The 12,755-nt window shown below is 35.6% G+C and overlaps 3 protein-coding genes across 7 annotated transcripts; 2 read left to right on the plus strand and 1 right to left on the minus strand.

Annotated features, from left to right (window-relative positions):
* Positions 1–194: 194 nt before the first annotated feature.
* Positions 195–2,944, minus strand: LOC107272017 (nucleotide exchange factor SIL1). 2 transcript variants are annotated; one of them, XM_015748702.2, is made up of 4 exons: positions 2,627–2,944; positions 1,778–2,073; positions 1,443–1,705; positions 195–1,359 (listed from the first exon to the last, which is right to left on the minus strand). In XM_015748702.2, exons 1-4 carry the CDS (start codon positions 2,745–2,747, stop codon positions 609–611), a joined length of 1,431 nt encoding a protein of 476 aa, XP_015604188.1. In that variant the 5' UTR covers positions 2,748–2,944; the 3' UTR covers positions 195–608. The 2 variants fall into 2 exon arrangements, with proteins under 2 accessions (XP_015604188.1, XP_024945063.1); XM_025089295.1 differs by having other exon boundaries at positions 1,443–2,073.
* A 732-nt stretch (positions 2,945–3,676) lies between these two features.
* On the plus strand, positions 3,677–9,055 carry LOC107272035 (nucleoplasmin-like protein). 2 transcript variants are annotated; one of them, XM_015748735.2, is made up of 6 exons: positions 3,677–3,869; positions 4,116–4,231; positions 5,465–5,678; positions 6,275–6,351; positions 6,945–7,019; positions 7,619–9,055. In XM_015748735.2, the coding sequence occupies exons 1-6, from the start codon at positions 3,848–3,850 to the stop codon at positions 7,724–7,726; spliced, it is 612 nt and encodes a 203-aa protein (XP_015604221.1). In that variant the 5' UTR covers positions 3,677–3,847; the 3' UTR covers positions 7,727–9,055. The 2 variants fall into 2 exon arrangements, with proteins under 2 accessions (XP_015604221.1, XP_015604220.1); XM_015748734.2 differs by lacking the exon at positions 6,945–7,019 and having other exon boundaries at positions 3,682–3,869.
* Positions 9,056–9,206: 151 nt separating this feature from the next.
* On the plus strand, positions 9,207–11,915 carry LOC107272034. 3 transcript variants are annotated; one of them, XM_025089298.1, is made up of 6 exons: positions 9,207–9,695; positions 9,816–9,999; positions 10,089–10,230; positions 10,297–10,700; positions 10,801–11,003; positions 11,073–11,915. In XM_025089298.1, exons 2-6 carry the CDS (start codon positions 9,892–9,894, stop codon positions 11,314–11,316), a joined length of 1,101 nt encoding a protein of 366 aa, XP_024945066.1. In that variant the 5' UTR covers positions 9,207–9,695; positions 9,816–9,891; the 3' UTR covers positions 11,317–11,915. The 3 variants fall into 3 exon arrangements, with proteins under 3 accessions (XP_024945066.1, XP_015604219.1, XP_024945067.1); XM_015748733.2 differs by having other exon boundaries at positions 9,207–9,355; XM_025089299.1 differs by having other exon boundaries at positions 9,207–9,355; positions 10,758–11,003; positions 11,073–11,373.
* Positions 11,916–12,755: the final 840 nt, after the last annotated feature.

Below are 12,755 nucleotides of genomic sequence, written 5' to 3' on the forward strand. Positions count from 1 at the left end.
TTCTATCGCCAACACATTCAACGCCGCACACCATAAATAAATACTACATCGGCACTCGCATAAACAATATAATCTTTGGGGGAAAAGAAAACGTGTCTCCAAACGCCGTTATCATTATATTTTCTATGTAAAACTATGGTACTATGTATCCTTACTGTAAGTCACATCAGTCTTAGATTATATATTATTTTCAAAGCTATAGTCACGCCGTGTCGCGCACGTTAACACGCTTAATTATGAAACTACTTACCACACGACACGTTGGCATAGAGAAAACTGAATATTTTTCAATAATGAATGAATCCATTTACAAATGAAATTCGCAAAATTCAAGTTCTTCGAATAAAATCTTTATAATGTATAATTGAGCCGACGTGAATTATGACAAGGTTTTGACAACTCGGTTCGTCTATTATATCGTCTGCAGCACCAGGATATCATTTGAGTTACGACATATACGTAACCCTAAAAAATCACGCATTCAAAAATTCAAAAAAGAACTAGTAACAAAGGATTCTCCTATAATATCATTATCTAAGATTTCCTTTGTGCATAAAGCGCGTTCAAAACGTCAGCCTCCTGTGTTTTAATGCAACAAAATATATCCTTTAAAGCTCATCATGAGAATGGTCAATAACTGTGCTAAATATCTCCACAAGATGTAGAAGATGTCTGAATAGATCATCCTCCTCAGGAGATATTTGTACATCGAGACTTTGATAAAACTTAAGCATTTCATTCAGAGCTGGAAGGACAATGTCTCTTTTTTTTACGAAATTATCATGACATACAGAATTGGCTGTGATCATGCTCTCATAGATGATTTCTAGAAAGTCACGATCTTCCATATTAAAATTCGTAGTCACCTCATGTTTTATACTTCTCACTAATAGGTCACTCAAATGCTTGCAATAATTGTGTAGAACAATTTTTTCCTCAAAAGCAGTGCTTTTGTACTGGTTAAAATGTCTCTGGCGCTGTTCTTCATCCACGAGTTTGCCTACGTTTTGCCTTTCAGTTATTAAGTCATTAATTAACTTCATTATCCTCGTTTGCGTCTGTAGTGGACCATCCACAAGAATCTCACCAAAGATTTCCAAACCACCATGATTTATCAGTGCTTTTTGTGCAGCCGGATAGTTACGAATCAGTGCGCCTAGAGCAAACAGACATCTGGATCTGACCTCCACCTTATTATTAGTTGTTATCATGTGCAGGAGTTTTTGTATAAAATCGTTTTCTAAAGCTTTAGCTTGTACTTTTGGATTGGATTGAGCTGCAGCACCTAATAATCTTAGTGCTTCTGATTTAACTTCATTATTCGATGCATTCAAACATGGATAAATGACTTTTGTCATCCTGAAAGATAAATCAGTTGGTCAGGAACGGCAATCAATTTTATTTTAATAACAGTAGTTTCTAATAGTATCAAAAATACTTACCCGCCCATATCAGTGAAGACTTGAGCATTATCAATCTGATGTAGTAGATATTCTAAATTATTTAGTATATCTAAAATGTCTTCGATCTCTGATACTGTCAATGTACCAGACAAAATAGAATTTTTGTGCTGATCAAAGCGTTTCATGAAGGCTGTCATTATTTCAGCGTCGTTGGAAACATTTACCTCGAGTGCCTCAAATTCTTTCTTTAATGTTTCATAATTTCTGAATCCTTCATTTGACGTTGGACGAGCGTCGTCATTCTGTAGTAAAAAAATATAGAGATAATTTAATACGAATAATTTGTTACTAAAATTTGTTTTTGAAATAATTACATCTAAGTCTCGTGGAACTACTGTATCATCGAATCTGATTTTTTTCAATCGTGACTTTAGTTCTTTTACGGACAACTTCATTTTTTGGGCCTCATTTACGATTTTTTCCATAGAATCTTTCTCATTAGATTGATTTATCGCCTCGTCAGGATGGAGTATTAATGATTTTAAGTGTTCATCTTCCGCTTTTTCTTTTGACTGATCTTCTGATGAATCATCCGGATTCATTAATTTCGCTTCTGTTATTCCAGTTTCAAAATTGTGCTTTATATGCAAGCCTTGTGGGATTGGTGTTCCTGTAAGATAGAACTTGAGGGATGTTTCTACTAGATGGCATTGCGAACACAGTTACGTATTTTCAGGGTTCCACAATATTATTTTGTAACTGAAGTATATCAAGAATGAAAAATAACATTCATATCAATATTATAATAAAAGCTGTGCATAATGCATTTTGTTAATAAAGTGTTGGACAGTTATGACATAACAGACAATTAAGTGGCCTAAAGCATTCGGTCCATCGTGGTTAAATTATTACTATATAAAACAGAAACAAATAAGAACCGTATATTTGTAGCATTACTCAATGTCTCAAGACATTTTCAAAATACTAGATACGTTACTGCAAATATTGGATATCCAAATGTATTCACTTAATTTAAGAGAAAGTATAAAATTTTGTATATTATATAATTTAAATTTATAAGAAATCATACATTTTTTTCGATAATTACTATAAAGCACAATTAGTAAAATTACTCTTGAATTTTTACATATTACATTTGACTGACGTGGTGTTCGGTCCGACGAGTTAACTCCGTGAAAAATAGTCCCACATTATTGACTTACCCTTTTTTACTATTTGCCACTCGTGTGTCGGTACGAAAAAACTTTCATTTTTTCCATCATTCACGGCTAATACCGCCAAGAACAATGAAAAGAATATGAAAATACGTAAATCGGCAGGCATGTCGAGGCGCACCACGTCGAGTGATGGTTTTCAGACCTTTCTCGAAAGTATTCTAAATGACTGGCGTAGTAAAATAAGTCACATAAACAGCGTCACGTAATAGGAGTACGAAGATATCCTTTCTTTTATAGAATCACCTTTATATACGTTTCTATGTAATTTTATATGTTCCACAATATTTACATTGTCAATACGCGGGTGCCAGCTGCAAACTTTTACCAGCAGATGTCTCATTGACCAATCGTATCTAAATGCATCGTTGTCAGATTTTCCACGTAACGAAGACCTATCAAAGCTATCAAACTTCAGCGTAAAATAAAGAAGTAGGGCTAGAAGAATAACAGAATTATGCATTTTAATTTTCCAACATTATTTTCCTTAACACATAAAATATAAAATATGTTCATGAATTTACAAATTTATGAGTATTAAAAAATAAAATATGCATAAAATAACCAGAAAAAATAAATGGTCATCATAATAGATAACTGTATGTAGATCATATCTTGCAAGTATGTCCGTAAAATGTTACTATATATTTCTTTAGAATTTCCCACCGTACCTATAACCTCAGTAACTAATTCATCAAAAAAATAAAAAATCGAAGTCGAATACCGATATCTATTAAGAATCCAATTTGTGCATGCAATTGCAAATTATATTATGTTAAAAGTAGCCAAGCATACAAGCATACGAAATGTCCTCGGCACTTTATTTTTTCAAAAATTTCCTAAAGGCATCCATCATACTTTCCCCCACTTTACGGGTATTAGAAGCAACGAGGCATAATAGGGGCCAAAAGACACCCCCGAAGATGCCGTCGGTGCTTTTGGCGTTGATAAACCTGGCAACGCTGCTTAGTGGTGGGAGAATATATCAGCCAATGAGAGACAGGAACGTATTCTAGGCGCGCAAGGCCGGCTACGCGAAACTCATTTGGTACGCGTTCACGCAGCACGTGCAACCACTAACGTTCGCGATTCTCGCAGTGACCGTTGTGCGCGCAGCGTCTCTGGCTTCTCTCTCTTACACTTTGGACACGCACACTCCATCGACGTATACATTACTCACAAGAATCTGCTAATATCAAACCGATCGCCATGGCAGAGGAATATCTATACGGTAAATATTACAAAGTGAAGAACGTAGATGATAATGGTTTCGTTATTTCGTTGCACGCATTGCTACTTACGGCAGGCCGGCCATTGCAAATACGCGGTGCACTGTTCGAGACGCCGGCAGACTTTCGGCCATTGTGGCGAGCCCATTGTGTGCTTAGTCAACTGCGAGTGCGTTGTGGCCGGCATGTAATTTCTGTCGAACGTTCACCTTATTGAATTGGCAATTTATTGTGATTTCCATCTACAGGAATCACTCTCGAGGGTGCAAACTCTAGCGAAGTATGGGACCCAGAGCACAAGAACGACGACGCGGAAGGAGCCAACCAGCATTTTGGTGTCGACCAGAAGCTCATCATCAAAATGGTAAGTTAATCAATTAGATTTGTCATTCTTTTATATAATTGGCTTACGTTTTTTACGTTGAGTTATTTTTTGTATATATTCATTCGTTCGCGGCGTTCATTTGGCGCCATGAGGGATTCCTTGTCGGGTAGCTGTTCGCACTACTTGCTTGGTATATTTTACTACTTTGTATTTGTCCTCTTATTGCTACGTTAAGATTTAATTTTTACGTTAAGCAATGTGTTTCTATCTATTTGTGTGCCTAATTTATTCAACAGTGTTTAAAATACGACTTAGTGTATATAGTGACGAATTTTCCATTGAGACTGTTCAAGTTCCTAGTGAATTCTTGTATTTATGCTCCACTCTTTGAGTCATTGGTTTACGTTAAAAATGTTCCGTTATTTCGCGCCACGATGATTTTTTTTATTTCTTCACATTTTCTGTCTTTTTATTAACGAACTGATTCATAGTTTATTTGTACTCGTACGGTATTTAGAGTTTGTGGGTGGTTTTTTTTTTAACAAGCCGTATCCTTCCTGATTTATTTTATCTGTGGCAATTTGTATGAGAATTCGTAGTAGTTTTGATAAGGATGTTAAATACGGATAGTTTTGGGAATTTATTAGCTTCTTTAATTTCATCGTACACGTTTTATTTACACTGTGTCGTGGCCGACCTGAAACAAATATGTGTATTTGACGTGCCTAGTTGGCCAAGTTTCGTTATTCCTTGAAAGTTACGGTTCAAACTAGCGTGGATGCGTTTTAGACTTGATTTTATGCTTGGCGCCATTTTTCAACGTGGGGGCTTCTACTTCCGTTCTACTCTTTCTTGCTATTCGTTCTCTCTCACCACGCTTCGGCCAAATGGTTGTGGTCAGGGCAACTTGGGCCCCTAACGGAAATTTCGCATAAAGGATCTGGGAATCCCAGAACAATGAGAAAGGAAAATCCATAACATAAAAGGGACCCCAATAACGCTCTACCTCGTTACTGGCCTGCACATTTATGGAAAATAAAGGTCTTACCTGCGTTTATGGAACTGTGGAAATTTTAAGCGCTTTAACACTTATAATTGTTACAAAAAAGATTTTGCTGTATGGGCATTGAAGTTCTGTATTTATTCAATTTACACAAAATATTGCCTTACTTTCTATTCTTCAAAATATTTAATTTTTAAATTTTGTTCAGTGAATTTTACGTTTTGCAATATTATGATCAGAGATGTAATTTATTTTAATTCTTTTTTCAGGCACTTCTGGGTCCGGAGGCTAAACCTGGTGAGCTCAATGTGCTTCAGGTAGAAGCTATGGGACTCAAAGGCCCCATCAAAACTCCAATTGCTTTACTGGAGATGGGAAAAACGGCGCAAATCATTCTTGATCTTAGCTTTCCCGACCCCCCTGTTACCTTCACCTTGGTCAAAGGAAGTGGACCAGTTCACATAGTAGGACACAATCTCCTTGGTAAGAATAAATATTTACATTGCATAATATTAACCAACATTTTCAATGATCTTTACCGTCTTTTAAATTGCTAAGTTTTTTAAGAAATTAAATATTGTTATTTACTCTATAACATATTTTATAGCTACAACGAACGTTTCGATTATTATTAATTTTATTATCATATTTTCCTCATATCTAAAGTATGTATACTTTTGTGCTTGATTAATTTTGAAAGAAGTGCGATATTTATAACTGGCCGCGGTCTTTCAATCGCGTAAAAAACTTCGCACAAGCAAACGTAACGTAATCTCAATTAAAAGATAAATTTTTGTATCCTGTGTACCTTTCGCTTACGATAATACATAATTACGTAAAATGAGATTTAATTCTTATCATAACTAATGACTGCAGTTCAATGTACTTATATTTTGGAAATCCTTCAGTTGCTCAGTACGATTCATATAGTTACATTATCGTTGTATAAACTTATCTAATTCCTTTCTCTCTTTTTTTTTAATTGTGACACACGGTTAGATTGATGATGTCCGCATGATTATAAAGATCCACCTTAATTAGGCAACAGTCAAACAACGTTCCTTATGTACTTTTTTCAGGCACACACATGGAGGAGTTTGACGATATGGACGATGAGATGGAAGAGGAAAACCTCGACGACGAGGACGACGAAAAGGTAATGAAAAGAAAACGAAAAAAATAGAACTACATATGAATGATCATTTAGAATTGTAACATCATTAAATGCAAAGGTTTATGATAGATTCACGCAAGAGCTTGTATTAATTTCTGATATAGACTTCCTTATTTTAAATTACTTTATCTCACTCTTTAGAATTATAAAATTTGCTGTTTAGTCACAAACCTCATTACCAAAGCATTAGCTTCATCATTATTTGTCACAGTACTTTCACGGACCACGTTAATATACATTCAATAATTATTAACACGATGACTTTTTTGTTATCAACTCGTCTCTATTGAATTGGATAACTCCATTTGGTTATATAGTCCAAGTTAATGAACTTTCGTTATCTGTAGTGATCCATTTTCTTGCTTGTATTACTGCCTGTTGAGTGTTTTTGTTGCAATGCATGTGTTGCTAATATTATCATAATTTTAACAGTCTGAATAATTGGCTGCTGTAGCATTTATTCGAAGCATTTAGTAAACCAGAAATGAATCTTATGTTAATATGAGCAAAGCTACGAGTAATTTGTCTCACTTGTGTGTTGCATTGTATATAAATAAGATATAACGTAATTTCAGGCACCGCAAAAGAAACGCAAACATTCTGCAGAGGGTAAAAAAAATGGTACCAAACGCGCCAAGATGGACGAGGCCGTAGACAAGTAGTGTGCTAGTTGAAAGAAAAGAGAAAATGGCATAAACAAATAATCTCACCTAGGCTAATAATTCTTCCTTTTTAATTATTGGAATCATTCGGAAGAATCGTTATTTTAATTTTCTCATAAAAAAGAAAAAAATTGGACGACGTTTTTGGGCAGTGGGTATATGACAGACCTTGCGTGTCCTCGTAAATGTGATCGATTTATATTAGTTTCCTTTGTGTTCTCATTCGCATTTGTTAGTTTAATTTCTTTTTTTTTTTTTGTACAATAAACGATAATATTTCCAAATGCCCTCTCGTTTCTTTTATTTTTTTCATATTTCATATAACCTCTTTCTCCATCTTGGCGCTTTGACTATTATTTTGGCGTAATTAATTTCTTATACTCGTCATCTCGTTACGCCTTGCAGGCAATATATATTTACTTAACGAATAAGAATATTTATTGGTTGATGTTTGTGTCGTAGTTTGGTATCTTGTATATGATATTAATAGTTTTGTCATACATGCGAAAGCGCTATTATAAGGATCATCAATGTTAATGAAGTAAATAAAGGAAATATGATGGATATATTTTTTATTTGCTATGCAGGACCCAGAGGACGAAGATGACGAAGACGATGAACCTAAGAAGAAAAACGCCAAACTGACAATTGCGGCCAAAAACAAAAATCAGGCCATCAAGAACAAGAAAAAATAAGCGTGAGCCTTAAGCAAGAAAAAAAGCACACACCCACACACAGACACACACCAAACGTTCTTAGGTTAGACTAATATGCGTAAGTCCATCATTGTCATCCGCATTTCTGCGAATCTAGTATCATTTTATCACACTATTAGGCGACGAACATTGTATCCCGAATTTCGAGATCGCGGCTGGACTAATATGATGTTTCAAAATGAAACAAATAAGTAAAAGCAATTCTGAGAGTTGTTAGATGAATAAAATATTATAGCAGCAAAAGGTTTTTCTTACGTAATTAAAAGTCTTAGGTTTCCCGCTTTTTTTTTATTGCTTTCGTCAAACGGAAATAAGACTCGGAAAGAATTCACTTCCGGCAACAATCAGGACTCTCAGAAAAAGATCTTGCAGTAAATATTTCTACGTATCAGATTGGAAGACCAATAAAACTGCGGGAAAAGTTTCTTTTAACACTTTGGAAACTTGTAAAATCAAGTAATATATTAATTGACACTCAAAGACGAGGATTAAAGTGTATTTTGGCTTTTCTTCAAAATAAAATTACAAATTTTTCTATTCGCTATTACTTTTCAAGTTAAATGAACAATGACAAGATTCTAATCGACATATCTTTAGTTAGCATCAGTGTCTGAGAGTAGGTGAAATTCGATAAATTGAAAATCTTGGTCCAGCTGTCCTTTGCGAAATTCGTGGAAGACATTGACGGATGTAGCGACATGATGTAACAATTGCAGACACATACAAAGGATACAGTCAGTTATCATATACACAACACATACGTTAATTCTTCTCTAACTCCAGTATCGTGTTCGCACCGATAAACTTCCAATGGCGCAAGAGTATATAATATGTCCTAGCCCAATATAACAGAAAGATCAATAAGAGTCCAATGCTGTTAAAAAGCGGTGTAGACATACCAAGCACGTCATTTTTAAGTAAATTGTGTGAACGAGACAAAACCAATGTAATTTATTTCGATACGTGCGAGGGGTTGGGATTTGTTACAGAGTATGGCGCTGGACTCTGATAGATCCAGTCGACTCTGTTTCCCATATACGTTACATTATTTTACTAGACGAGTTTGAAGCAGCTAGCAGGAGGATCAAAGTAAGAAGAAAGCATATTAATGTGTCATCTCTCGACATTCATTCCACTTTGATGAAAGATAATAGAAGACGGGTTACAGGCGTTTTACCCCACGGCGACGTTTTTACGTCTCATGTGTTTATTAAACATGTACCAAGAGACGACCGTGCGATTGGTAGTGGTCTGTACACCTATTTTGTACATATAACGATACAATAAAAAATTTCACATAACTTTTAATTGGCATTTATTCGATCATTGAATACGACCATGTTCGATTCATTTGTGTTTTTTTCATGTGAACACACGAGAGTCATATTTCTTTGGGTTGATTTTTAATTCTAGATATTTTTCTTATTTCTAAGACTTTTAATAGTTGCGTTTATTTATATATTTATACTTTTCAATTGGTTTTTCTTTTGAAATCGTGATGCCAATGAAGAGGGTTTTCATCGCAGAAAGGTCAATCGATTATTAAAACTTGTTTCTAATGAAGAGGACTATCTCGAAGAGTCGGCTATTGCCCAAGAAAATCTTGAGGTTAGTGAATCTGTCAGATTTTCCGAAAATGAATATTCTATCTGTCATTTGTCAATAGCTACTGACATATTGACAGCCAAATAGCTGTTGTCTTTGACTATCTTGACGTAAGAAAGTTGTGCGTTCGTGCGACTCGTGGCTATAACGATTGTGCTGTGCAACATGTTCACTCTTTTTTGTATAATGTTTTATCACAATCTTCGTTATATCTCTATGTGGCTCTTCGGCTGAGAAAGTGGTCTGTAGTACGATTGGTATTCGTAACTTAATAAAAACGAATTTTGTGAATACTAAACATTTGGGAATCATTTATATACTTGAATTTCGAATCGAAATCTAAGTAAGTTACTATTCCTTTTAGGGATTAAGCAGTGGATCGATACGTTGATTTTGTAAATCTATCAAAATTATTTGTTACAGACTTTTCTTATTAATATTTCAATTATTTGTTATATTGCAGAAGATTTTCAAAGTCACTTGAAACTTCTCACGAGGCTCCCTGTAGCTCGATCGGCACTACTACGGATATTTGTGATATGCAGAGTGTTGAATTGAATGCAGATTTTACGGAAAACGGAAGCAGCACAGTTTTTGAAAAGGCGGAATGTTTATCGCTGGAAGAGATAACAACGCTACGGCAACAAGTGAGATGAATGGGATTAATTATTCATTTCATTTATTTTCGCCAACTTTGTACACTTACATGGGAATGAATATTGGGAGTTCATATTAGGTGGTGCATCTGAATCGGAATGTAGTGGAATTGGAGAATACAGTTCAATTGAAGGAAAATCAATTGGAAAACGCGCATCGTGAGACTGAGAGACTCTCTTTGGAATTGAAGAAACAGCAACGATGCAACAGGAATTTGAAGCGTAAGTTTCTTTAGAGTCAAGAATATCTTTATTCGATAAAAGAACAAATTGTCATTTTGATTGCAGAACAGCTGGACGATGAGAGGTTTTTCTATCAGAAAGAAAAGGAACATTTTTGCGAGGAGATGCAGAATCACAAAGCAAAGTGTTTTGGCAGCACGTTTAAGGCGCAACAGCAGCAACAACGGGAATTTGAAAAGATTCACGATGGTCTTGAAGAGGAAAATAAACAGCTGAGGGATGAATTAATTGAAAAAAGTGAAACTACCTATAACCTTTGTATCAAGTTTTTACGTATGAAACATTCCAAGGATTCATTGAGACAGAAACTAGATCAGCTGTTGCGAGAGCATTTGCAAGTAATGGCAGATATGATGGAGAAGCTTGACGAAGCTCGAAAGGAATTGAATATTATTGTTTCCGAGAAATTTCAAGAACCTTTGCCAATGAGCAAAGCAAAGTTCTTGCAGGTAGTTTGAAGACAGTATTGAACTTTTTAAGTTCCTGTCCTGTTATTCTCCTAATAGATTGTTGGAACCCGATCCAGTTGTTCTCGAGACCTTCTTCCAGGTCGTGCAGAGGAACAGTCGGCTGGTACACGAAAATGCAACGTTGAAGATGCATATACAGCAATTGACACAAAATGTGGAGAAGTTGAAGAGCGAAGCTCAAAAAACCAAGACGATCAATGTGGATGCGAGGACGATAGCGAAGTTGACGATGCAATGTAGAAGAAAACATAATGAAGAGTCTACGAAAGCATCCGCACCTCAGTGAGTATTTGATGTTGAATATTCATTTCCTTCGCTAACAAAAGCTTATACTGAATATTTTATATTCAGGTCATATTCAGAGAATTTTGCGAGACAGTCCTTGCCTGTGGAAAAAGGTTTGAATTCATTTTCGGATATTCAACCTGGCGTAGACAATTCTGGTGATGCTAAGGGGCCGGCACGGAGCTGCGTGAAAAAAAGAAATAGACTTTCGGAAATGGAAATAATCGACATTTATGAGAAGCCTGTGGAACTTTGTACTGAGCGAACGCGTAGTGCACCAGAAATCAAACAAAGTGCAGGCTTTCGTTAGGATCATATTTATATTTAGATCCAGTCTGAAGTATGCAATCATATGTGCAGGTTTTTTTATCTTCGGGATGTGTATACAAGTGTCGAATTATGATGTTTATGATCCAGAATCAGGTTTTTTAGAATAAAATTATCTTCAAGGAAGCTCGTATTTAAGATAACGAACTGTGAGTTTTTTTGTATAAATTCCACATAATTCTACTAGAACGTACCATCCAGAGGCTCAAGCTCAGGAAAAATATTGACCGTCGGGAAGTTAGCGTCAAAGGATAAAAATTTATATGTTTGTAATGCCTAAAAAATGCTCCTTATGCTTTTCCAATTGTAATCGAATTTTCAATATTCCTGTGCACAGAGATGAATAGGGAGATTCACAACGCTACGGTTTTAGGCGATACCAAAATCATGGCGCTAAATCGTAGCGGTGAGTCTGGAAGTAGGATTTTGCGATCATCGCCTCCGTTGACAATGTAAATCCCGTCGCAGCCGAGCTAAACGTGAAAACGAACGCGTAGCTTGGCGGGCAGAGGTTCTCCGCTAACCCCTGCTGGTTCACAAAGCAACCCTTAGAAATATTAATAAAGTAGGTGTTTGGAACATTAAAATAATTAATTAAATCGATAAAGTAAAATATTAACACTTAAAACTGTGCATATACATATATGGAAAAGCATATTTAGAAGTACTGGAAGTTGCCCAAAATTGTGTTTGTATTTATTTTATTTGCCCAATAAATTATCTTGTAACACTTATACACCTTTCGAATCTCCTATTCCTTCCTATATCTCCATCACTCTCCTCCTAATATATCCTTAAAAATTAAGTTCTTAAAATGTCTTTTCAAAAAAGAAAAGTCCAAAGTGGTAGCGCATGTAACATACCACACGTATATTATATTGCAGTAATATATGTAATACATCTTTAATGGTACTGTTATTGTTAATATTTCGCAAGCCATATACGATGTATGTACATCTGTACTTTGTATACTGTATCATTATTGCTTATTTTGAATAAATTATCTTTAAACACTTATACACGTTGATATTCTTTTACCCTATGCGAATATCCCAGAGTGCGAATGAGTTCTGTCTCTTTCTTACACTCCTCCGTCCTAACAGCATCCTTCTCCTTCCCCTCCAACCTTACGCCTTACACCCCTTTTCGGCTATGCTGCAGTTTCTCTGCCATTACTTTCACTCGATCTGCAAGTTGCAAAAAGTAAAGGGATTTTTTGAAAGTGCCCTATCGTAGTTTTATCTGTACCAGCGTGATATAGCTGATTTTCGAATTACTTTCGGAATTATCTTATTGGTGAAAGTTCACTCGCTCTCTCAGAGATGGCGCCACATATCATGCCCAGGAGGGGCTGCCCTCTTATCGGCGAAAATTCGAACTAATGCGAATTCTTTAATAAGATTTACTCATTGAAATTTCGAC

The sequence above is a fragment of the Cephus cinctus genome, unplaced genomic scaffold (assembly GCF_000341935.2).
Source record: "Cephus cinctus unplaced genomic scaffold, Ccin1 Ccin1_scaffold1097, whole genome shotgun sequence".
In the NCBI taxonomy this organism is placed as follows: Eukaryota; Metazoa; Arthropoda; class Insecta; order Hymenoptera; family Cephidae; genus Cephus; species Cephus cinctus.

Coding starts and splice junctions, on each gene's coding strand:
- LOC107272034 (XM_015748733.2), top strand. CDS start 9,306: ATGAAGAGGACTATCTCGAAGAGTCGGCTATTGCCCAAGAAAATCTTG. Junction 10,231..10,296: donor ATGCAACAGGAATTTGAAGC/GTAAGTTTCTTT, acceptor TTTTGATTGCAG/AACAGCTGGACGATGAGAGG. Junction 10,701..10,800: donor GCAAAGCAAAGTTCTTGCAG/GTAGTTTGAAGA, acceptor ACCTTCTTCCAG/GTCGTGCAGAGGAACAGTCG.
- LOC107272035 (XM_015748735.2), top strand. CDS start 3,848: ATGGCAGAGGAATATCTATACG. Junction 3,870..4,115: donor GGCAGAGGAATATCTATACG/GTAAATATTACA, acceptor TTCCATCTACAG/GAATCACTCTCGAGGGTGCA. Junction 4,232..5,464: donor AGAAGCTCATCATCAAAATG/GTAAGTTAATCA, acceptor TTCTTTTTTCAG/GCACTTCTGGGTCCGGAGGC.
- LOC107272017 (XM_025089295.1), bottom strand. CDS start 2,747: ATGCCTGCCGATTTACGTATTTTCATATTCTTTTCATTGTTCTTGGCG. Junction 2,074..2,626: donor GTGGCAAATAGTAAAAAAGG/GTAAGTCAATAA, acceptor TCTATCTTACAG/GAACACCAATCCCACAAGGC. Junction 1,360..1,442: donor GTCTTCACTGATATGGGCGG/GTAAGTATTTTT, acceptor TTTATCTTTCAG/GATGACAAAAGTCATTTATC.